At 39.4% G+C, this 25519-nt stretch overlaps 1 protein-coding gene across 14 annotated transcripts in view; it reads right to left on the bottom strand.

The window, feature by feature from the left end:
- Window positions 1-25519, bottom strand: part of MYCBP2 (MYC binding protein 2) — a 180696-nt gene that overhangs the window by 144722 nt on the left and 10455 nt on the right. For all 14 annotated transcript variants that reach the window (XM_051780370.1, XM_051780383.1, XM_051780369.1 and 11 more), the window contains exons 2-3: window positions 11280-11355; window positions 2838-3053 (exon numbers count right to left, since the gene is read on the bottom strand). In XM_051780370.1, coding sequence (XP_051636330.1) covers window positions 2838-3053; window positions 11280-11355 — 292 coding nt within the window. The remainder of the gene's footprint in view (window positions 1-2837; window positions 3054-11279; window positions 11356-25519) is intronic.

Here is a 25519-nt window from a genome sequence, read left to right as displayed (position 1 = left end):
ACAGTCCGGGCTCACTGGGGAGGTCCCAGATGATTGGTAGTTGGTGAATGTCACACCCATTCACAAAAAGGGCTGGAAGGAAGACCGGGGAAACTACAGGCCCGTCAGCCTGACCTCAGTGCCTGGCAAGGTTATGGAGCAGATCATCCTAACTCCAATCACACAACACCTACAGGATGGACAAGGGATCAGACCCAGCCAGCATGGGTTTAGGAGGGGCAGGTCCTGTCTGACCAACCTGATCTCCTTTTATGACCAGGTGACCCTCCTGGTGGATGAGGGGAAGGCTGTGGATGTGTCTACCTGGACTTGAGCAAAGCCTTTGACACCGTCTCCCACATCACACTCCTGAAAAAGCTGGCAGCCCACGGCTTAGACCGGGGCACTCTGTGCTGGGTCAGGAAATGGCTGGAGGGCCGGGCCCAGAGAGTGGTGGTGAATGGTGCTGCATCCAGTTGGCAGCCGGTCACTAGTGGTGTCCCCCAGGGAACAGTGCTGGGCCCAGTTCTATCTTTACTGATGATTTAGATGAGGGGATTGAGTCCACCATCAGCAAATTTGCAGATGACACTAAATTGCAGGGAGAGTATCGATTAGCTGGAAGGCAGGAGGGCTCTGCAGAGGGACTGGGACAGACTGGAGAGTTGGGTTGATTCCAACGGGATGAGGTTCAACAAGGCCAAGTGCTGGGTCCTGCACTTTGGCCACAACAACCCCCTGCAGCACTACAGGCTGGGGACAGAGTGGCTGGAGAGCAGCCAGGCAGAAAGGGACCTGGGAGTTTGGATTGACAGGAAGCTGAACATGAGCCAGCAGTGTGCCCAGGTGGCCAAGAAGGCCAATGGCATCTTGGCCTGGATCAGGAACAGTGTGGTCAACAGGTCCAAGGAAGTGATTCTTCCCCTGTACTCAGCGCTGGTGAGACCACACCTCGAGTACTGTGTCCAGTTCTGGTCCCCTCAGTTCAGGAAGGATACTGAGGTGCTGGAGCAGGTCCAGAGAAGAGCAACAAGGCTGGTGAAGGGACTGGAGCACAAGTCCTATGAGGAGAGGCTGAGGGAGCTGGGACTGTTTAGCCTGGAGAAGAGGAAGCTCAGGGGAGACCTCATCACTCTGTATAACTACCTGAAAGGAGGTTGTAGCCAGGTGGAGGTTGGTCTCTTCTTCCTGGCAACTGTCAGCAAGACAAGAGGGCATGGTCTTAAGCTGTGCCAGGGGAGGTTTAGGTTGGATATCAGGAAGAAATTCTTTACAGAGAAGGTAATCAGGCATTGGAATGGGCTGCCCTGGAAAGTGGTGGATTCTCCGTCCCTGGAGGTTTTTAAGAAGAGACTGGATGTGGCAGTTAGTGCCATGGTTTAGTAACTACAGCGGTAGTGGATCAAGGGTTGGACTTCTTGATCTCAGAGGTCCCTTCCAACCCAGCTGATTCTATCATTCTATGATAGAGTTTCCCTACCATTTTTTTTCTAAGTCACCACCTTTCTAAAACTGTGCTACTTATCCAAGTCTCTTTTTGATAAACTATCCAACACCTTTAATAATACCAATGTTTTAGTTTCCACATGTAAGTGTTCTGTCCATACCACTGATAAATCTCATCCTTAGAATCACTCTTAATTTCAAAATCTCCTTAAAATTGCATTTTATTCTTTAAAAATGCTAATAACTACACTGCCTTTTACTTTAAGTTAAGCATCTAGAAGCACTTGCTAATTCATTTAATATAATCCACAAGGGGTCAGATGCAGTTCATAAACAGTGAACTTTATTTCTACTTATCACACATTATTTTGCAATTATCAATCATGAAATTTCAGTTACCTGACTGGGTTATGTTCCTCTGCAATTCACCACCACTATTTTCCAGAGTGCAAACTTTGCTCTTCAGATAACACTACCTAAACACAATCATCTATAAAACCCTAATTTTCTAAGTGACTTGAACACTCTACATAGTCATGGCTCCAACAACCTTTTTTAATTCAGCATTTGTATTTGTTTTAGAGCAAATACAAACAAGGAAAGTTAATCTGAATATGTTTTTTGGACTCAGAAGAATAACAAACTAAGCAGGATTCATAGCACTGGCAAGCTAGCAATGAACAAAACTAAATGCACAGAAGTCAAACAGTACAAAACATGTGAATCAGCAAACTGAAAATAATTAAGAAAGAAATCAGTAAGTCCAATACAGATTACTGCTGACTTTCCACCATTAATCCTACTATAAGCTCAGAAGTGGTAAAGAGTAAAAAACTCACCCTAACTGTTGAACTATAGCATCAAAATCTTAATGTGCAATACTATCTGGAGTTATCAGTGCCATTAAGGACACTAAAGCCAAAAAAGGGAAAGATTAAACAACTCTGTTAACAAGAATAATTGACAGTTACTGCAGTTACATGCATACCTGGCAAAACATCTTAGAAAACACTCCACTGAGTGATTTCCAACAGCAGAAAGACTTACTCTTTTTGGAGAATAAAGCAAGAGGAAGCACCCTTTACCATTACGAGCTAGTAGCCTCTAACAGATGTAAGAGCTGCCTTATTTGCACCATTTTTGTGTAATCTTTTGAGGCTGTAGGTCTTCAATCACCAACACTTAAAAAGGAGTGCAAGTAGAATGTTTATCTGACATTTAACTGACTGTGATTTGGGCAGGTACACAAATCATCCTAATTCATCAAATCAGATGATTCTGGACTAGATGCAAATAAAACTAGAGCGATTTTCTGAGCAATTGGCTTATAACATGGTTCTTTATTCCCCATAAACCACATACCAACCTTAGATGACATACGTGGCACACTTTAAACAGTATTGGTTACTTGCCTTTGGAAGTTTAATAGGTGGCTCTTTGGATTCCTCTTCTTCATCACTGTCTGAATCCCCACTTTGTACACTGTTCTTTGAAGCCAAAGATACAGATGCTTCCTTCTTCTGCCATTCCAACACACAATGGCGGACATTGCAGTAAACATTAAATGCTGAAGGATTGCTATGTAATCTGATATCTGGTATGGTTATTGTACTCTCTAGGTTTTCAGTCTGAAAGACAAAATTAAAATTAATTTTAGTTTATTAGAAGTTTCAAGCTTTGCTAAATATAAATGATTTCAACAGTCTCAATAACTTTGACAGACAAAATTATTTTTGAACTGGAGACAACTTTCCTGTTGAAGTACTAATTTATATTTCAGGTAGGGAAGAAAGGAGGAAGAGGAAGAAATTTCAAGATATTCCATCTAGCTTTAGGTCTCTACCTCTCATAACTTGACAAGGATATTGGGACTGAAAATGAAAGCAGCTCAGGTCACAAAATGGTCCAAATCTGTGCCACAGTCAGAAGAGTAGCAGAATTTGGGATTTATCTTCTCAACTGGGGTCAGTTGTTGGTTTTTTTAATTATTATTATTATTGATTTTTAAAATGCATTCTTTGTTATTCCAGTTGTTAATTTTAACCCATTGGTAAATACTAAATATTTAACCTGTTTGCTGAGTATACATTAGAAATTAAAACCACCACTGCCTGTTTTGTCAGTAAATAAAGTGATGGCAAGTTCAAAAACTGCTGTCAGGATCCTGCGGATAATATTTTTGAGGACAGCGAATACCCAACAGACAAACTACTAAATACTAAAAATCTATCAAGGCCTATGACTTAAGAGAACACGATCCTGTTTTCAGAAGCTCTGAGCCACAAAATAAGAGTTTGGAAACTGTTCTGAGAAACTACCACTACCCTGCCCCACCCTTTCCTTGGTATCTACTACTGGTGTATTACTGTCAGCCCCTGCCAAGACACAAAAGAGCCCTTCACGAGGCTGTCATCAGACTTGGAAAAATAATAAGAAAAAAACTTTCAAAAAAGGTGGGTTTTCTTAAATTCTGCTCTGTGCTCTCCCATTCTGCAACAGTAAGATGGGACAGGAGGTATGATTGACTTGAAAAAACAAAACCCTGCAACAATAAAAAAATTAGTGCCCTGGTAGGGATATTCTTTCTATTTGGTTGTGTACTACAAACGACTAGGTCGGTTAGAGAAGAGGCTATGAAAAACCAGATTTCAGGCATATGAGAGGCAGCAATTCTCTGTAATGCATAGGTGTAGACAGAGGGCACAAAGAATATATAAGGACATGAGGCCTAGGTTAAGAGGGCAGGACAAATTTGTTTGAATGCACAAGGCAAAATTTGGAGGAGTGTTAGACAGTCAGGGTCATGACTAACTTCACAAGGTTATTTTGGTTTCTTTCCTGTAGTCCTGGAAGGTGGGAGGGGGGCAGGGTTTGTTATTTATTTTTAATTACAGGGGATAGATATTGTGCATGGCCATGTTCATCTCACAGGAGTTTAATTATACTACAATGACTTGGAACAGATCAGTGAGAGCAGTGACGGCAAAGAACAGAGAAGAGTGAAAAAGAAATTTGAGAACCAGTGAACTGGATTACATTTTAATGGGGTGATTTACTTTTCTACAATATAGTTGCCACAATTTTATACATCAAAACCACATTTTTATGCTCACTTTTATTTTTATTAACACCAGAAGTAACAGAAGCCTCTGAGCTAGACCTTTTAACATGTTTCAAAACACAACAAAAAATTCAACATTACTACAAAATATTTCATAGTTTACTTATTTCCTTTTAATTTTGACTACGCTATTATTCTAACTGTATTGGTATATATTTGCATATCCCTCCTTTCTATTATTACTACAAAGTTACTGAAAACTAAAACAAAGAAGCCATGCTTTACTTGGCAGCCTATTTTATTCAACACAGTATGTTATTTTTTCTTACCTGTGTCAGTATCAGCAGTAAGCACAAAAATATAAAGATAATGAAGGAGAAAAAAAAAGCTGGAAAAAGTTCCCTACATACGTACTGGAAGTCTGGAAGGGTTTTCATCCTTTTTTTTTTTTTAGCACAACAGAACTTATGCCATTAGGGATTAAAGACAGCATAAGTTTAGTCCTTGGTCAACGTTAATATCTTTGAAATAATAAAGCTCCTGTTAGAAATCCAGCAGTATTAATCAGTGAAAGAACTCAAGATACACTTTGATACTGGAATAACATAGAAGGTTGTATCAAAATAGATTTGGACTAATACCAATGATAATGAGCTACTACATACTTTAGAATGTATTTGGCACCAGAAAACTAAACGGTTATAACATATGACTGTATGCCAAGTATCCATATACATTACCCCAAGAGTTTTTGCAGCTGCTGTTAAGGCAAATACACAGTCTAAGCTTTCAGCTTTAAAGCTAACTCAGTTGAACTCCACAGGTTAAAAAAATCCTTTAGTAAATTTACTATGCGCTTCCTAGTTTACTGTCGGTTACAGGAAGAGAAAAATATCTGGAGCCTCTGAAATATCTCTATCTGAAGTTAACTTATCTAGTTAGTATCGTGTATTGTAATTATCACTTCTGTGAAGAGTTTCCATTCCGATTTTTTCTTGTCAGCTCAGCTTAGACTTTGTTCCAGAACAGCCTAAGTTCTGTAGCTCGTGTAACCACTTTTGAAATAGGTTGTCCAAACTGTTTAAACAGCACAGACAATTTTAGACGCTACAGTGTTCGAAAAAAAAACCAGTGTATCTTTCCTGGCCTAATAATTTTCAGAAATAAACATCATATTCTCTATACTTTACAAATATTTACAATTATTTACAAGTATTTTTCTGTAACTATTAACAAGTCCCTTACCCAATGATTTAGCTTTTAAACAGAAGCATTTTAATCATTCAATCTTTGTGCTTAGTGTTTCAGTCTTCTACAACAGTACATGAACTACAGTTATATACACTGATCTCCTACTCAGACTTCAATACAGCACAACATTACCTTGAAACTTCACCATAAGGTAAAAATCACTGATGATTTATTCATGATGGAGTCTGAGAGGCTTTAACTATAATACCTATAGTTACCAGGTCTTCAAAACAAACATCTGTTCAAAATTGGGGAAATATAAGCAGGTTGCATAAACATCACTTTCTTAGATATCTTTTACAAAAGGCAAAGATGGAGCTGATTAAAAAGAAAGAAACAGGAAAACTTTGTCCCTCTAATGCAAATGCTCATTCAGTGAACAGCTTTTTCTTTTTTTCTTTTGTTATTTTACCAGTGGTAGAGCAAAGTATTCAAAACAGACATCAGAAGTTTTTTCTGCATGAAGCAAGTTTTTTTCCTTTCCAGATTCCAACAGATTCCTAACTTCACTGAGGTCAGATACACTAAACAAGTTAGAAAACTGGAATTTAAGTTCATTCCATCATCAACTGCAAACTTCCTTTTCTGCAACAATTGAGAGCCTTCTACACACTCATACAAACCTCAGCCTGGAGAAGACTGAGGGGAGATCTCATTGCAGTCTACAACTTCCTCTGAGGGGAAGAGAAGGGGCAGGCACTGATCTCTTCTCTGTAGTGACCAATTACAGGACCCAAGGGAATGGCCTAAAATTGTGTCAGGGGAAGTTTAGGTTGGATATTAGAAAAAGGTTCTTCACTCAGAGGGTCGTTGGTTGCTGGAACAGGCTCTCCAGGGAAGTGGTCACAGCACCAAGTTTGACAGAGTCTAAGAAGTGTTTGGATGATACTCTCAGGTACATGGTGTGACTCCTGGGAATGGTACTGTGCAGGGCTAAGGGTTAGACTAGATGATTCCTGTGGACCTCTTCCAACTTGGCTTATTCTGTGATTCTTCACAGTCATACAAACTTTCCTGATAATAAGAGACTCGTGCTACCACCTTGCTACAATCTTGCTGCTGGCTCATAGATTTTGACATAAAACAGATCATTAAGAAAATCTAACTAATAACTGTGCCTACAGAACTCCACACGGTAACTTTATATCAAACTAATAAAGTCTATTTTAAGTTACAACAGTTTTCTTAATGATACTGCATTTCATGTTTGCACAAAATACTTCTACATTGGCAAGGAAAACAGTGGAACATTAAGTCAAAATGTTAATCAACTTGAACTCTGTAAAGCAATTTATTAATTTCAACAGATCTAGGATTACTAATAATCTGAACAGATTGCTCTTGAGCTACACGATACATTATTTCAAGAAAGAAACACACCTTTACAGCTTGTTTTAATCACGTTAGGACTATTAAGATTCCCATGACACTTATCAATAAGGTGAAGAGCAACAACCACTTTTTCTCCACCTCTGAATGTCCCTTTCTTAATGGCTACTGGCTAATGGAATATTTCGATCCAAAGTGCTCACTAAGTATGACTACAAGCCCATCTTCCGGGGTGTCTAAGCAGAAGATGAGATCATAGGTTCTACAGTTTTTTTCTCCCAGAGCATTGGGTTTCTCAGAATATGAAATTGCTACCACTTTCAAAAAGAACAGAGCTTCTAGACTGGAAAACAGAATTACGCTTTCTGATTCAGTAGTTTTCATATGAGCTCTAAGAAAGTAGGACATCTGAAATCTTCATCCGTGTTGTTTCACCTGGTAACATCATAAACTGAAAATGTACCTTCTTAAATTAAAAAACCTGATGCAACATACATCATAACACTTAAAAAAAAAATCCAGTATTCATGAACACAGTTTTAATACATAAACGTAAGATTTCTTGGGTGTTATTTTTTATTTTCTAAAGATAAGAGGCTAACTTATGAAAAGGAGAATGAAGTACAGATGCCCAGACCCTGATGTGTGACCTGTCCCTGCTAAGTGGAAGGGCACATTATGTAGGAAAGGTTAAACAGCACAGGTTTGGTTCATAAAATAAGAGTAGCCAATTTGTAAGCACTCTTCTCAGTTAGCCTTTTGTAACGTTCTAGTAACACTCAAAGAAAGGAGCAGGAAAACCAAAATCCTCTAGTCTTCTTTACGCTTGTCTCAGACACAAAGAAATTGTTTTCCCAAAGGATGAAATCCATACACAGCTTATTTTCTGACCAATTTATCTTCTTCCTCCTTAATCAGATGACCATAATAACAGTTTATTCTTAAATGTGATGGAAATAGACTATAATCTAAGAGAGGAAAGTTACTCTGTTGTTAAAGATGGGCAAGGCTATAATAACCTGTGGGTAACACAGAGAATAGGAGCTCACCAAATTCTTCTTTGGACAGTTAAGAGATCTCTCAGAAAGGGATGCCCTCCTGAGGTTGAAATACCAAATAATACAAAAGCCATGGAAAACACAGCCAAATTATTTGAGAAGCTACTTGAGTTTTTAATGAGACAAACAGTTATCCCACTTAATCTGTCCTATATATCTAATAATTTTGTTTCAATAAATTTGCCTGCTACGAGAACCTACCTTTCCCAATGTTTCATTCCTTTTATTTGTATAAAGCTAAAAAAGTCAGAATCTAAAATTTCTTCATAAACTAAAAAGGTGGATGTCAATCATTTCAAATACAATCTGTGTTTGGTGGACCCCCAATTTTTCAGTATTCTTCAAATAACATGAGAAGAAAAGATGGTAAACTCTGGTTTTCCATTTAGTCTCTCATCTAAGTGTCCTACACAGTACTTTCATGAGTTAATAGCAAAAGGGGAGAAAAATCCAAGATGAAAAGGGGGAAGGGAGGGTAAGCAGAAACATTAATAAGTAGAAATAAGTTACACAACTTGTGATTTTCCAGTGATAATTTTTTACCAAAAGAAAAGAAAACGGGGAGGAGGGTGGGCAGGTAGGGACTGGAATTCAGGGTGCTACACACCCATGTCTAATAATCAGGTATTTGTTTTCTATGTAAGACACTTTCGTTAGCACTGAATTTCTAAAGCCAAAACACACTGCACCACATGGAAAACTTTTATACCTCTATTTAAAAAAATAGATACTAAACCACAAAAGCAAAAGTTAACAGAAGTTTAAATAGCAGCGATCACAGAATGACACCAGCTTAGAAACAGAATGAGGTTCAAATTACTGGACTGTATATCTAAAAACGTTCTAACATTTAATGCTTAAATGGTGAAAGTAATTGTCTTCCAGTTGCTCAACAACTTTTTTTTAAAGTTCTCTCCTCTTTAATTACTCAATTATCATTTTTAGTAGGCACAGGATATAAATAACAAATTTCGGGGTTCCTTCAGCTTATTCTTGATTTAAGGCCCCCCTGCCTCCACTAAGCTTATTAAGAGAAAGCTCTCATCTCTGTTCAGACTTAAAGTCCCTGTTCGATGAAAAAATAAACTGATGCACACGAACTCTCCTATTCAGAATATCCAATAGTGATAGGCTTTTCAATCTGCTCTACTAGAAAGCTTCCAAAAGGAAGCTCACATTTTCCTGACAATACATATATCCATTTTCAGACATTCTAGTGCAAAAATGATCATTGTGCTTATTCTGCTACAATAAACATTGGGGTGCATTGAAAAGTATATGAGAAAAAAAACCTCAGAAAATTCTATAACAAAAAAACAAGGGAACAACAAAACCAAAAACCATGTCACTGTGTCAGTTAATAAAGTTTCATAAGCTAAAGATATGAAGTTGGTTTTATCTTTCCCTTTTCAGCTACATTTTTCAGGAAATACATAATTTTCTGCTATCATGCAGGAATAAGCTGGAGTGCCTTTCTGCACCTCAGTGATTCAGAACGAAGACCAATGTGCTGCTGGTCAATCCTGGTCTGCCTCAGAGACTGTCTAGAATAACAGCATCAGTAAAAGACATGTAAAAGCCCATTATGCCTTTCAAAGATAGGTACATCTCAATGCTTCAAGTGAAAATAGTTTTAAATCCAAGAAAAATGTTGAGAACAACCCTCAAGGATGAGCGCAGAGATTATCAGTTAGTACCAATCTATAACTACTGACAAGAACTAGCCTTTAATACATTCACATATTCTTTGGCCATTCAGAAGAGATTCTGCCACTCCACTTATCCAATGCAACTAAATCCAAGAATTACATTTGACTGTTAAGCTTGTGACCAGCCATTCTGGATTTAGCTTCCTACTTTGGCAGTAAACCAGGGCACCACCACCCAGAAAGACAAGGGTCCCTTTATATAGTAAGAATAATCAAAGCTGAAGAGTTACCTTATTTTAAAAGCACAAATTTCTGTCATCAGACAGAACACACAAAGACTAACTACATTCTGTAAAATTCTTCAAATTTCTAACTTGGTTTTCTTTGTTGACACTGATAAAATCATGAAGGGAACAGGACTAAAACTTCTAATATCACAGCAACTGAAGAAAGGGCTGAGAAATTCAGTTTGGACCACAAATATTTCACTGTACAGTGCTGAAAACAGAAATGAAGATAAGCCCTTTCTACACCATAGTCTGAAGCTGCACTACTTGAGATAAGGAGAATAATCTGGTAAGTATCCAAAAAGTCAATACCAAATGAATAGATAGAGGGTTTGCTTCACCCTCCCAAAGTCATCTGTCTTGAGATAGAGTAACTACATGAGGTGTGGCAAATAGGGATAAGATGGCCAAGTTGTTCTACAGTGAATTTGTATTATAAGGGCATTCAGCTGACTAGAAAGTGTTTTCACTGGATATTTCAGTGGTTCTGTCCTTCAGAACCATTCCAGAAACGAGCTACTTTCTCTTTACTGGCTACGAGGAAGAAGTCTTCATGCCTGCAGCAAGCCTTCATGAAAATCCCTCCAAGACTCTAGCATAAATAGAGAAATAACAGTTCTCTAGTAGAGAAAGAATACAGCAGAGCTGTATTTTAAAATACTGTTACTTCTGCATAAATTTAGTCTCTGCAACAAGTAAATATTTTCATGAAGTTCACTGTACTGTTCCCATGCATTTAAAGTGATGAAGGTAGGGGCTACACAGGGAGAAAATATTAATAGAAACACATAATCTATTTCATTTTCCACTATGGAGGAATTTTCAGAGGTAACTTTAGAGTCCTTAGACATTCAATGTTCCCTTTCTCCTTTAGCCATTATGGATGAATCTTTGCAGCAGTAGTCTCTAACTGTTGGCTAGACACAAATCTCAAAACTTAACTTTAACACCAACATGTTTAGCAACACAGAGTTTAGGAACTGGAGAACCAAAAATGCTGTTCATATTATTTCATACTGAACATTAGTAACAAAAGGAGTTGAATAAGGTTAACATTGGTATCACAGTCATGTAGAATACAGTAAACAGACAACAGTGGCCTATTATTAACTCCTCTAAACAAACAAATTATGAGTTACACTTATGTTTTCTTGTATTTTTCTCAATTAAAGTTACTGTCACTTGAGTCAGAACTTCGTCAATTTAGTTACAGACTTACCTTGTTGCGTGTTTTTACTTTCAATTTAGTCTTCTGTTTTCTTTTCAATTTTTTCTTGCTAAAGAGTTTCTTACTTCTGAAAAGGAATGGAAAAGCAATGAGAACAAAAGAATTAAATTCCCTTCTGTACCCCATGGTAAACAGCACAGAGAGGAAAGAAAGTCTGAAGTACTATAAAATTTTTTTTCCTAAGCAAGGGGAACAATCACTGGCAGAAATTCAGAGTATAAATCAGCACATAAAACACTCAAAATTATGCTTTCCTAATGTTCCACTGAATTATGGGTCTTTATTCTCATCAATTTAAGCAGAATATATGCTAGGACAGAAAAAAGTCCCTATATTTTCTACAGTTTTACCCTACTGTTTCTATTACAAGTCCATTAGCACCACATCAATACTTGAAGCAAGAGTTACTGACAAATCTCAGCAACATAGTTAGTATGGAACATTTATGCTTTGTGAAGTCTTTGCCAGACAAAGATTTAAGCCTTCCAAGACAAAAAACAAAGCTTTAGAAATGTATCATTTGGCAGAAAATTCACTTGATGGAAGGAACTGCAACTTTTTTATTTTTTGTCTAGACTTTTCCCACCCTCAGTATATAGACTTAATTTCCATCCCTTTACATTACAGATCTAGCTAACACACATTCCTCTAAGATCCTCTAATCCTCTCCTGCCCACACCTCATTCCTACCACATTCTTCTCCTCCATTTTACTACCCAGAAAAAAAAGACATTAAAAAAGACACCATACACACAATACAATTCTTTGTCATCATCATTGAGATCACCGTGTTTGAGATGCATGCTTTTTAACATTTTTTCCTCTGGTCTGTTCAGATTATAAGCCCTCCAAACACAAAAGAAGAGGTATGTATTATCTGTGCAGCATATAGCTCATCCTATATAGGACTACAAGCAACAGCTACTAACATTCCTCTGTGCCACTTAAACATTACTCAAATAGCTTACAGTTCAGATTAGTTGGAAAAATAAAACTATGAAATCTGAAAGTCACAGGAGAATTTGCGTTTTCAGGTAACAGACTGAGAATCAGAAGAATCTTAATATTCTATTCAAACAACTTTGTTCTAAATAAAAAATGTTAGGTATTAAAAGCATAATACTTGCTCTCCTGTACAGCGTTCAGACTGCAAGAGTACACAAGTCTCATAGTCCATAAGTTAAAAGCTGGAAAAGCTGAAGCCTGACCAACAGCCACCAGTCAGAAAACAGAGTCAAACAAACAACTCCTGCAAAGAATTACAAGAAAGCTGCCTGCTAGAAATTTCACAACTTTTCCCCTCTTCACCAATAAAGAGGAAGCTATGTTCCTCAAGACACTTCCTGCAGAAGCAAACTAGCTCACCACTTTTCTTATAAGGAACAAACACCATTATCCTCGAGTTAAGAGAAGTGATTCAGTGAGGGGGAATTCCTCCACGCTCCCCAGTAAATTAAAAGCTTATAAAAAGAACCTAGATGACTGTTCAAGGTTCCTTCAACAGTAAAGTTTCAAAATATAGCAGTATACAACCTATTTAAGAACCACGGGAAAGAAATTTCATACAAACTTTACTTTCCAAATTTCTATAATGAAACTTCATAGTCTGATTCACTATTTAGTTTTTCTTTCGTTGGACAAGTTTTTCTTCTTTATTAGAGTTTAATGGAGCTAATTCTTCTGCTGCTGCCAAACATGAAGAACAGTTCGTGTTCTGTTCTGTAGCCACTCAGTTTTCTCCTGTAGACCAAATTACCGTTCATGGACTTTCACCCTAACTTTACAAGTCCCGATAAAAGTATCTTCTAGGCTCTCTCAGTCCATACCACGAGCAAATCACATTGACCCAAACTGAAAACAGCACTTGTTATTTGCTGTTAGGAAGAGAAAGAAGAAATGTCTCATACACCTGCAAGGTCACACCTTTAACTGCATTCCAGGTATTTGGCAGCTTCACAGCAATATGGCACGGCAGACCTATGTAAACCAGAATAACATGAAAACAGTTTACTGCAAACTTCCAAACTGAGCTTCCAATACTTTTTATCTAGCTATGCTGTTAATTACGCCTTTTAAACATAGTGCAATTTGCATTTACCACAGACAACTTGATAAGCATTGCTTTTCTCTCTTTTTTTGTTTGTTTTAAGGGATACTAACTCCATTTGCCAAGACTTAATACTCCCTGTCAAAATCCTTGAAAACTCTCCAAAATTGTTATAGTCTGCCAACATCATAAACACTTTTTCATCTTGTAAATACTTTACTGGATCAGTACCTGTATTTTTGCAAGTATTTCTTCATGTTTATGCACACATCTAAAAATCCCACAAATTAAGCCTTTGTCCCCTTCACCTCCATCCCCCCAAAGACTGGGCTCATTTCTTCAAAGTAACAAAACCCCCACCATTTGGCAGACTACCTTCATTTGTCAGTGATACCTAGAAAATGCTTTTTCCAATTAGCAAATAGGAAAGATCAGCAATGGGTTTACTGGTGGTGCTAAGGTCTCCCTCATTCATACAGCAATCATTAAAGATGTTGCCAGTAGCAGCACTGTCTGAGTGCTCCACTATGGTAGTCATTATCTTCAGCAAGTTCTAGGCTTGAACAATTCTTTACACAGAAAAAACTTGGGTACAGAAATGTCCTGTTAACAATCCACATTTATCTCCCTATATTTTCTTAAAACAAAACCTCAAGGATACTGAAATTCCAAAGTTTTTGCTGGGAAGTACATTTTTCCCCACATTCAAACAAAACTTCAGAACAAGTAAGCAATTAATTAAGAAATAAAAAATACCTCATCCCACTAATTTTCTAAATAGTTCTGAAAAACCTAGCATTACTATGCATTACAGTAATATATTCATAATGTATCTGCATGTAACAAAGATTATGCATATGACTGTTCACAGTTCTACTGTTATATACCATTATGCCAAGGTGTTCTAATATTCAGAAAGTATAAAACATGGGCAAGTATATTCATGATAAACAATGTTAAGCAGATGATGAGTAATTTCCTGTTGGAAACCACATGTGTTAATTATAAGCCTGACTCTTCTACTGCTTGGAGATTAACAAGACCTGATATAGCACAGATGAACTTTTTAGCTAAATTATTAGTTATATTTTTGGTTAACAACTGTACATTGCTATTAGCTGTCATTTGTAAAGGTCTTGAAACTCTATGCTGACAATCTGCTTCTGCTGGCAGAAGGCCTTTAGCCTTCAACTTCTAACTCAACCGTGGATACCACCTAGTTCACACAAACCAAACACTCATTATCAGCAAATCTTAGGCAGGTTTTCTGCAAATTGCTTCAAGACATTGTAACACTAGAAACTGAGTTAGCAGTTTAGAATTGGACCACAAAGGAAGTGCGAGTCAAACGAGCACAGAACATGAAGATACAAAAAATACTTATGGCAAATGGACACAAAGAAAGACTGAATGGTGCTATTACAGCCTTTACAGAAAAATCTGTTGAGAATAAAAGCAAATACCTAAAATGTTTAACTCCGGAATATGGAATAATTGCCTCAAACCAAAGGGGAAAGAAAAAAGGGGGAAAGGTGAGGGTGGGAAACCACCAATGGCTTAACAATTTGAAATAGATAAGACAATCATATTAAATGACATGATTGCAACTTTTATTCAGATTTGTGGCAGATTCGGAAGAGGAACTAAAAGCATGCTCAGTTTATTTGTTCTCAAACCAAAAGTAGCATTAGCTAGTACTTGCAATACTTGCTGCATTATTAGAGGGACACTATTCAGTTGTCTCAACAGCACTGCTCTTATTCTGTTCAAAAGAGCTGAGGAAATGCAAACAGAGCATATTCCCTCAAAGTAGTAACAGTCCTGAACTGCAATTCATAAGCTTAAATTTGAGAAGGAAGCTTTATATGTTGAGCGTGTGTTCCCCATCACAATGTTTTTACTGAATTACTCAATATGGATTAACTATAACCACACCTACATAAGCTCTTCTAGATTGTATGTTAAAATAAAGGTATCACTGATGAGTGGAAAAAATATTATTCTGTCTCTGCTGCTGAGGGGAAATAGGAATAACAAAAGTGTTATTTGACTGCTGTCTGACCTAAAACCTTTGCTTCTATCTGAAATGTGTTACTAAAGGTCGTGGTAGCTAGTGTAGCATTAGACACAGTCATTCTGCTGTTAATTAAATCTTTGAGTATACTTTTGGAAAACAAATGAACTTAGTAAACTACAGGGCAACACATGGTAAAATCTTTAAAACTTCTAAATTACTTTGAGTTGTGTATCTGTCTACACTTGCTTGCTCCGGTTTGAGGGTTAATCATCTTTGTAAAGAAGTATACTGTTGACAGAAGAGGCCTAGCAAAGTCATGCTGCGTCCAGACAAATGACAAATATACTGTATTAATTCGTTTTCATAGGCACTTACTTGACACAGTTAGCTTAAGCATTCAAGGGCGAGTAGAAATTCTCTTAAGAAGTAGCAATCACTCAGTAACTCTGAGACAAAACACTTGTGGTATCAATTATTTTTTTTTCCTGCACTAGAAGAATTATTGTCAACGTGGTTGGACAAGAAGCAGGAAGCATTTGCTTCTAAGCAGTCCAAAGTGAAAGCTCAAACTGTCAACTAGACCACAACAGGAAGCTATTATCACTCATGTTGTCATCATCAAGTTTCAGGGTCTTTCATCACAGCATCATGTCACTGCACCATGGATGCAGTGACAATGCACGTTAAGTTCAGGAACCTGAAAGCAGGGAGCAACACAAGAGCAGGATCACAACCATAGACTTCGTAAGAACAGACTTTAGCCTGTTCAATCTATTTTGAAGAGTCTTTGGGATACAGTTCCCTGGTGAGAAAGGGGTGCAGAAGACCTGGCTCATGCAGCTTGAGCGAGTTGGCTCTTATGCTCTACACAACTTGCAACAGCATATCTGGAATACCAAGACCAGCTCTGGGCTCTTGAGTACAACAGAGACTCACTTACTGAAGCAAGTCCTGAGAAGGGCCACTAAGATGCTTAAAGGACTGGAGTGTCTGTCATATGAGGAGAAACCAAGCAAGTAGAGACTGTTTAGCTGGGAAAAGAGAAAACTTGGAAGGGCAGGGGTGAAATTTCATCCATGTGCATATATACCTGACAGGAGAGAGTAAAGATGATGGAGATGGATTTTTCTAAGCAATATCCAGCGACAAGTCAAGAGACAATGGGGAAAAAAATAAATACAGGAAATTCCATTTAAACATAAGAACTATAAGAATAGTTAAACACTGGAACATCAGAGGACACAAAGAAAGAGAAAGGCTCTAGATTCTCCACCCTTGAAGATACTGAAAATCCTGCTGGGCAATGTGCAGAGCAATCTGCTCTGGTTGATCCTACTTCAAGCAAGAATGCTGCACTAGACAGTCTCCAGAGGTCTCTTCTAATCTCAACTATTGTGTTGTCTTCACTGTTTACATACTAAAGTAAAATTTGACTGTACAATAAACATGCTTCTGCATTATGGAAAGTGTGGATTTTTTCCTCATTCTGGGTTTTGCATTTCTCCTGGTGTCATGCCATGTTTCTGATTACACTTTCAAGGAGAGACATACTGAGCTTTTCATCTGTTCACCATCTGCATAAGCAAACAGACAGCAAATTCAGGCATAGGGCAGACTTCTATGGGAATTAGTCAGCATAATTAAATCTACAATATTACACAAAGCTAACAAGAGAACAAGGGATGAAAACCACTCTACCACACTCAAAATATATGCCTGCATTAAGCCAAACCAGTCACTTGAACAGATCCACACTTCCTTGGATATAATCAACACCCAGAGGTATACTAAGAAGTGCACAACAGAGAACATGCCTACATGCAATAATCAAGAATTTCTCTTTGCAGATGGATCAACATGGACACCGTGTACAGGATCTTTAAGACTTTTCCAAACTTCAGTCATATAAACAGCCTATGCATGTCCCCAGGAAATCTAAAGCATTATTTGTCAAATGGAAGATAATCTAGAATAATTGAAAACAGCGTCTGGAAAAGAACTCCAAAGGGTCAGTCTTTCCATTCCCTGGTCCAGCATAAAACTGGGGGTGTCCTGGTCGATGGAAAGTTAAATAGGAGTCAGCAGTGCCCTGGTAGCCAGAAGGGCCAACTGTGTCCAGGGGGGCATCACACAAAGCATCGCCCGCGGGTTGAGGGAGAGGATTGTCCCACTTTGCGCTGGTGCGGCCTCACCTTGAGTATTGTGTGCAGTTTTGGGCACCACAACATAAGAAAGATATTAAGCTATTAGAGAGTGTTCAAAGGAGGGCAATGAAGATGGTGAAGGGCCTTGAGGGGAAGCCGTATGAGGAACAGCTGAGGTCACTTGGTCTCTTCAGCCTGGAGGGCAGATTTCATTGCAGTCTACAACTTCCTTGTGAGGGGAAGCAGAGGGGCAGGCACTGATCTCTTCTCGGTGGTGACCAGTGACAAGACTCAAGGGAATGGCCTGAAGCCATGTCAGGGGAAGTTTAGGTTGGATTTTAGAAACAGAGTCTTCACCCAGTGGGTGGATGGGCACTGCAGGAGGCTCCCCAGGGAAGTGGTCACAGCACAAAGCTTGACAGAGTTCAGGAAGCATTTGGACAAAGCCCCAAGAATCACATGGTGTGATCCTTGGGGCATCCTGTGCAGGGCCATGAGTTGGACTCAATGATCCTGATGGGTCCCTTCCAACCCAGAATATTCAACGATTCTAGTCAAATTCCATTGCATTCCCAACAGGTGTTTTCCTTGTGGAGATATTAGACACTGTCAGTGATCAGACTTCCACCATGCCCTGAATAATCCTACTAGAAAATTCTTTTTGGGGTCTTTTCTAAATTAACTTTATGGCAATTAAATCCTATTTGAGTATGTCTTTATTACAGAAAAATGAGTTTATTTTCCTCTTTTTCCATAGGTAGCTTGAATTTTTTCCAAGTCTGAGAAGAAATGAATCTTCTTTCAATTAAGCTGTTCCTTCAGCCTAAACCATAACTCATTTACATCACTGACATCTAGTCATTATTCTCTCATAGTAACTAGTCTTTCTCATTGAAAAAAAACAAGCAAAAAAAAAGTAAGCAAGAAAAAAAAAAAGGTCCCACAATCCTGAAATTCAAAGAAAAGGTCAAGAATTACTTCTGATTTTCTATACAAAAGTATTTCTCTCAATTTAAAAAAAAAACAAACCCAAAACGTAAACACTCCAACAGTAGGGCACTTCTGAATCATAACACTTTATAGTTCTATGGAATGTGTAGAAATTGTCATGAGGTACCTTTTATTCACTGTTGCTTTTACATTGTGCTTACTGGTTGGGTTGTGGGGTTTTTTTGAAGCTAAGTATTTGCTGAGGTTACAGTCTTTAGTATCTATGTCATCTTTCACAGTTTTGCATCCCCTATTAACTTTTTAATCTACAATCTCATTTCCAACTCCTTGTCAATGAGAGACTAAACAGTTCAGGACCTAGGACAGATCCAGATGCAGAGCAACAGCTACTACCTGTTCTTGCAGGCTTCCCCCTTGACAGCAAGCCATTCTGCAGCACCTCTCCAGAGCGGGCTTCTGTGCAGTTTTAAATCCACTTTATAGTAGTTCTATCTAGTACAGAAGTAGCCAAGTTGACAGGTAGAAGGCAACAGATCTAAAATTTCCAACTGAGGAAGGATGCAGTCCAGACAATGGGACAAGAGGGGCAACAGCTGCTTTTCTCATTTGCATCCGCTTGATGATCATAGAATGGCTTGGACTGGAAGGGACCTTAAAGATCATCTAGATCCAAGCCCCCTGCCAAGGGCGGGAACACCTTCCACTAGACCAGGCTGCTCAGAGCCCCATCCAACCTGGTCTTGAATACTTGCAGGGATGGGGCATCCAAAACTTCACTGGGCAAACTGTTCCAGTGCCTCACCACCCTCTCAGTAAAGAATTTTTTCCTAATACCTAATCAAAATATCTCCTCTTTCAGTTTGAAACCATTCCCCTATCCAGCTTTCTTGTAGGCTCACTTCAGGTTCTGGAATTAGGTCATCCTGAAGTCTTCTCTTCTCCAAGCTGAACAAGCCCAATTCTCTTAGCATTTCCTTATAGGATATGTGCTCCATCTCTCTAATCATCTTTTTGGCTCTCCTCTGGATTCACTCCAACAGGTCAATGTCCTTCCTATGCTGGGGACCCCAGAGCTGGATGCAGTGCTCCAGGTGGAGTCTCACCGAGCAGAGCAGAGTGGCAGAATCACCCCCCTTGTCCTGCTCGCAGCACAGCTCTTGATGCAGCCTAGGATACAATTGGCTTTCTGGGCTGTAAGTGGACATTTGCTGGATCATGTCCAGCCTCTCATCCACCAGCACCCCCAAGTCATTCTCAGCAGGACTCCTCTCAATCTGTTCATCCCCCAGCCTGTGTTGATACTGGGGGCTGCTCCAACACAGGTGCAGGACTTTGCACTTGGCCTTGTTAAACCACATGAGATTCCCATGGGCCCACTTCTCAAGCCTATGCATACAGAATGTATCACTTCAGGCTAGGTGCTTTAGCCTTAAATTTATAATTGTAGAATCAGAGATGCTCAGAAAAATGGCTCAAGTATTAGGTCCAGTCTATACCAAACACCTAATTCTGTTCTTAGGTTTTATTTGGGTTTCTCCTTATAACTCCCTACAACACAAATCTACCACTTAGTGTCAAGGTGGTTCAAGTCAAGTGGACCAGCAAATGTTTCATGACATTCAGAGGTTGCTGAAGTACCCTGCAACTGAACTTTCCTAAGGTTTTTCATGCTTTTTGTCTTTGCAGATATCCTCCTTTGATAACTAAGTAGTTACCATTCCTTCTAGTGCTGAAACATTCAGCATACTTTCAACCATAAGGACAATGTCAGTAGGCTGCAAGACTCAAGAAAGGAAATAAATATCACTCAAAATCCCCAATCTTCTCTTGTCTTGATAAACAAAACATCTGCTTACAAACTATGATTCCAAGACCTTTTTAATGCTTTCTTTTTCATATCACCTATAATAATACCTATCAAGTTTCCAAAAGGACGTGCCATAAAATAGTTAACAAGAAAGAAAGTATATACATATGAACTGAAACCTGGTAAATATCAAATGCATATCAAACAAATACACAAATTCTCTCAGTGTAATGCAAAACTAAGTATTGGCAAGTTTTATGAAATAAACATGCACAGAGTACACAACATCTACTTACATCACAAACTAACTCAAAATTTAACCTTACAAATCACAAATAGAAAAAAAACCCCATAATGTTCATCTATGAAGAAATAAATACACTAAATCTACACAACACTTGAGAAAAAAATTGCTTTCTGCTAACACAGGTTAGTATCCCTCATTTTAGATTATCTCTGATAAGGGAACAATTGCTCTGCAAAATACTTCATGAAAAATACGTCCATGAAGCAGTTGCTTGACCTTCCCTTCCTCTTTGCACAGTTGCAGGCAGGGTAGGAAAAATAACAGATACTGCTTCTGCCAAAGTCACAGCCCAAATAGCTCAGTTGCATGACAGTTGGCTCTCAAACCATATTTTTGCCGGTTGTGATACATTAGAAGTTTGAATAGTGTATTTACTAGCAAAACAAACAAAAAAAGGTGGAAGACAGGTTGCAGAAGAGGAAAGCTAGGATTTTTGCACTAATATCCCCAAACTGGGGACTAATTACCACTAGACACTTCCAACTACTCCAGCAAGACTCTAATATACAAAACACCTTAAAACAGCTCAGAAGTACTCTAAATAATAAATGAGTACTAAATAATAAAATCCAATTACATTTGGATTTTGTTACCATGCAGTTCTTCTTACACAGATGCTTAAACAAATATGTTGCTTTGTCTTATCTAAAACTGTAACTGTTGCTACCTTTTCAGTTCTCCTCATATTCCCTTTTCTTCTATCCAGCTATAGCATGGAAGTCCAATACATGTTCCTAAAAATATATTTACAGCAAAAGGAGAGGCAAGGAGAATCTCCATCCTTTAATGGATGGGGGGGAAACACAGGGACAAAGGATGAGTAAAAGGTTGAGGTACTTAATGCCTTCTTTGCCTCAATTTTTAATAGTGACTAGTTGTTCTCAAAGTATTCAGCCCCCTGAGCTAAAAGACAGGGATGGGGAGCAGAATGAAGCCTCCATAATTCAAGGGGAAATGGTCAGCAACCTGCTATACCCCTTGGGGACACACGAGTCTGTGGGGCTGGATGGGATTCACCAAAGGGTATGTTAGGGAGCTGGCAGAAGTGCTCACCAAGCCACTTTCCATTATTTATCAGCAGTTCTGGATAACCAGGGGAGTTCCACTTGACTGGAAGTTAGTGAATGTGCTGCTCAACTACAAGAAAGGCCAAAAAAAGGATTCAGGGAACTACAGCCTTTTGAGTCTGACCTCACTGCTGGGGAAGGTCATAAAGCAGATCATCCCAAGTGCCATCACATGGCACATACAGGACAACCAGGTGATCAGGGTCAGCCAACTTAGGTTTATGAAAGGCAGGTCCTGCTTGACCAACCTGATCTCCTTCTATGACCAGGTGTCCCACTTAGTGGATGAAGGAAAGGTTGGGGATCTTGTCTACCTAGACTTTAGTAAAGCCCTTAGACACTCCTTCCCACAGCATTTCCTTAGAAAACTGGCTGTTCCTGGCTTGGGAGGGTGTACTCTATGCTGGGTGGAAAACTGGCAGGACAGCCAGGCCCAGAAAGTGGTGGTGAATGGTGAATCCAGTTGATATCCAGTCACTGTCCAGTCAGTATTGGGTCTGTTTATTATCTCTATCAATATTCTGTTTAATAATTTTATAAATTATCTGGATGAGGGGATAAGAGAGCACTCTCAGTAAGATTGCAGAAGGCTCCAAGTTGGGCAGGAGTGTTGATCTGCTGGAGAGTAGGAGGGCTCTGCAGGGGAATCTGGACGGCTGGATTGATGGGCTGAGGCCAATGGTATGAGATTCAACAAGTGAAGTGCTGGGTCCTGCCCTTGGGTCCCAACAACCCCCTGAAAAGCTACAGGCTGTAGGTAGAAGGGCTGGAAAGCTGTCTGGCAGAAAGGACCTGGGGTTGCTGGTTGACAGCCAGATGAACATGAGCCAGCAGTGCCCAGGAGGCCAGGAAGGCCAATGGCATTCTGGTTTGCGTCAGCAATAGTGTGGCCAGCAGGACTAGGACAGTAATCGTCCCCCTGTAATTAGCACACCTTGAACTCTGCATTCAGTTTTGGATCTCTCACTACAAGACAGACATTCTCTGGTATGTCCAGAGAAGGTGAAGTGTCTGGAGCACAAGTCTTATAAGGAACAGCTGAGGGAGCTGGGATTGTTCAGCCTGGAGAAAAGGAGGCTCAAGGGACACCTTATTTCTCCCGGCAACTCTCTGAAAGAAGGTTCTAGCCAGCTGGGGGTCAATCTCTTTTCTCAAGTAACAAGCAATAGGACAAGAGGAAGTGGCCACAAGCAGCACTAGGGAAGGTTTAGATTGGATATTAGCAGAAAATTATTCACCAAAAAGGTTCTCAAGCATTGGAATAGGCTACCCAGGGAAGCGATAAGAGTCACCACCCCTGGAGTTATTTAAAAGGTGTGTAGGTGTGGCACTTGGGGACATGGTTTAGGGGAGGACCTGGCAGTGTTGGACTTACAGTTGGATCCTGTGATCTTAAAGGTCTTTTCCAACCTAAACAATCCAACAATTCTGTTTCCAGTAACAAGACAACAGCATCTCGCAACAAAGCTCTGCTGCAAGATCTGTTTGTTCAACACCGTGTTTGTTCCCTGTAACCTCAGAAGACAAATTTCATATAGATCCTTTCTCTTTCTGGTCTATTTTCCTAAGAATCACAGAACCATTTAGGTTAGAAAGGATGTCTTAAGGTAACACTTTTTACTGTGAGGGTGACTGAGCACTGGCACAGGTTGCCCAACAAGCTTGTGGAATCTCCATACTCAAAGCTGTATGGACATGGTCCTGGGCAACTGGCTCCAGATAGCCCTGCTTGAGCAGAGGAGTGGACCAGATGAACTTCAGAGGTCCCTTCCAACCTCAGCCATTCCGTGATTCTGTGACTGATTGTATGAAACTTCCTGCTCAAGCAAGGTCAGGGAAAGTATGTTGCCCAGTACCACATGCAGCTGAATTTTTAATACCTCCAAGGAGATATTAAACCTCTCTGGACAACATGTGCCAGGGCTTGACCTCTGAGAGTGAAGAATTCTTTATTGGAATGCACTGGAATTTCAAAAATTTTAATTTGTGCCCACCAGCCCTTGTCCTGTCAGGGGGGACTACTGAGAAGCATCTGGCTCCTTCTTCCTTCCCTCCCTACACTGATTAAAAAAAACATCTGAGCCTTCTCCTTTCCAGACTAATCGTCCCAGTCCTCTTAGCCTTTCCTTAGAGGAGAAAAGCTCTAAACCCTTAATCACCTATGTAGCCCTGCACTGGACTCTCTCCAGTACATCTCTCTCCTCTACTGGGAAGACCAGAACTGACCATTCCAGATGCAGCTTCACCAGTGCTGAGCAGAGAGTACTTCCTTCAACCTGCTGGCAACACTCTTCCAAACTCATCCCAGAGGGCTGTCTCCTCCTTTGCCATGCCGATGCATTACTGGGATACAGACTGTTGCTCATTAATATGCCAAGCTACTTCTCTGCAGAGGTGTCTTCCAGCTGGTCAGCCCCCCTGCAGTTATTCTCCCTAATGTAAGATTTTGCAACTCCCCTTTTTGCACATCATGAGATTCCACTCAGCCCAAATCTCCAGCCTGTCCAGATTTCTCTGAATGGAAACACAACCATGTGGTGTCTGAGCAATTCCTCTCTGTTTTGCACCATCTGTGAACCTGCTGGGGGCACACTGTGTCGCAGCATTCAGGCCATTAATGAAGATGCTAAACAGCATTTGCCCCAGTATCAGCATTCAACTGGTAACCTGACCCCAGCTGGACTTCGTGTCACTGATCACAAACCTCTAGGCCCAGTCCTTCAGCCAGTTCTCAATTACTTCACTGTTCACTTATTTAAACCTGTACTTTGTGAGCCTGTCCACGCTATGGAAGGCAGTGTCAAAAGCCTTACTCAAGTTGAGGTAAAGCACATCCACTGCTCTCCCCACTCAGAAGATATCTGTACATTACCTACTACTAGTTTTCATCAAGGGCTACGGATTTTTAAGGCACTCAGCAGTGAGAATCGTTGGAGTGGAAAACTGCCCAACTTGATAGGCAGATCTCAAAGAACACACTAGACAGAACAACTGCTTTTTTCTTCAAATAATAAAAGCTTGGTATTTTTCGATTACTGACAATATTATCCTCAGATGACCTCAGATATTTAAAATTACCAGTATTTTCTTTCAGTAGGCCTGAAATTTAACATTTAAGGAAGTCCAATGTTCAGTGAAGTGGGCAATAACTGTCATTCAACCAGCCATGTGTACGCCCTCCAAACCATTGCCAGCTTATACATTGTCTTCTTTGAATTATTAATCAACCATTCTGACGTGAATTTTCATCCAAGCCATAAAAGGAAAAATCGGGGCTTAAGCAGCATATCTACAAATGGAAATATCACCAAAATCCTGTCCCCTAAATCCATAAATCAGAGTAAGGAACATCAGCTGCAATCCAATTACCACAGGCTTAGAGGAAAACACAGGCAGACTACTAGGACAGGTTACATTGGGCTTCTAAGGCATCTGAAAAGAAAATGTTAAGAAAACTCAAAACAGAGACTGATGGATTTGAGAGAACACTGGCTGGGGAAGTATACAGATATAGATATATGTATAGTTAAGACATCAAACATCTGGAAGACAGGTAAGACTAACAGCCACATTCCTATGGTCTGAAACTCCTCCCTGCATTCTCTGATCCAGAAGAAAAAGGTCACCTTACTACTTGATTGTTCAGTTGTGACTTTATTGTGCTGTTGTTGGTGAGCTGAAATTGCACAACTTTTTAATCACTAACTTCATAACTCAGAAATATTATACTATCACAATAACTTTTTTAACAACTAACTTCTTCTAGAAAGCCAAAATTTTGGAGGCCTAAGATAGGAAGGGGTTATTCCAGCTGCCAGAATACCTTTTCTAAGGCCTCTCCAATACAGTCAGAAACACAAATACTACAAGTTCTATGAATTAAATTAAAAT

The sequence above is a fragment of the Manacus candei genome, unplaced genomic scaffold (assembly GCF_025592945.1).
Source record: "Manacus candei isolate 608988 ecotype Guabito, Panama unplaced genomic scaffold, ASM2559294v1 h1tg000014l, whole genome shotgun sequence".
NCBI classification, from domain to species: domain Eukaryota; kingdom Metazoa; phylum Chordata; class Aves; order Passeriformes; family Pipridae; genus Manacus; species Manacus candei.
This window is presented reverse-complemented; position numbering and strand designations above follow the sequence as displayed.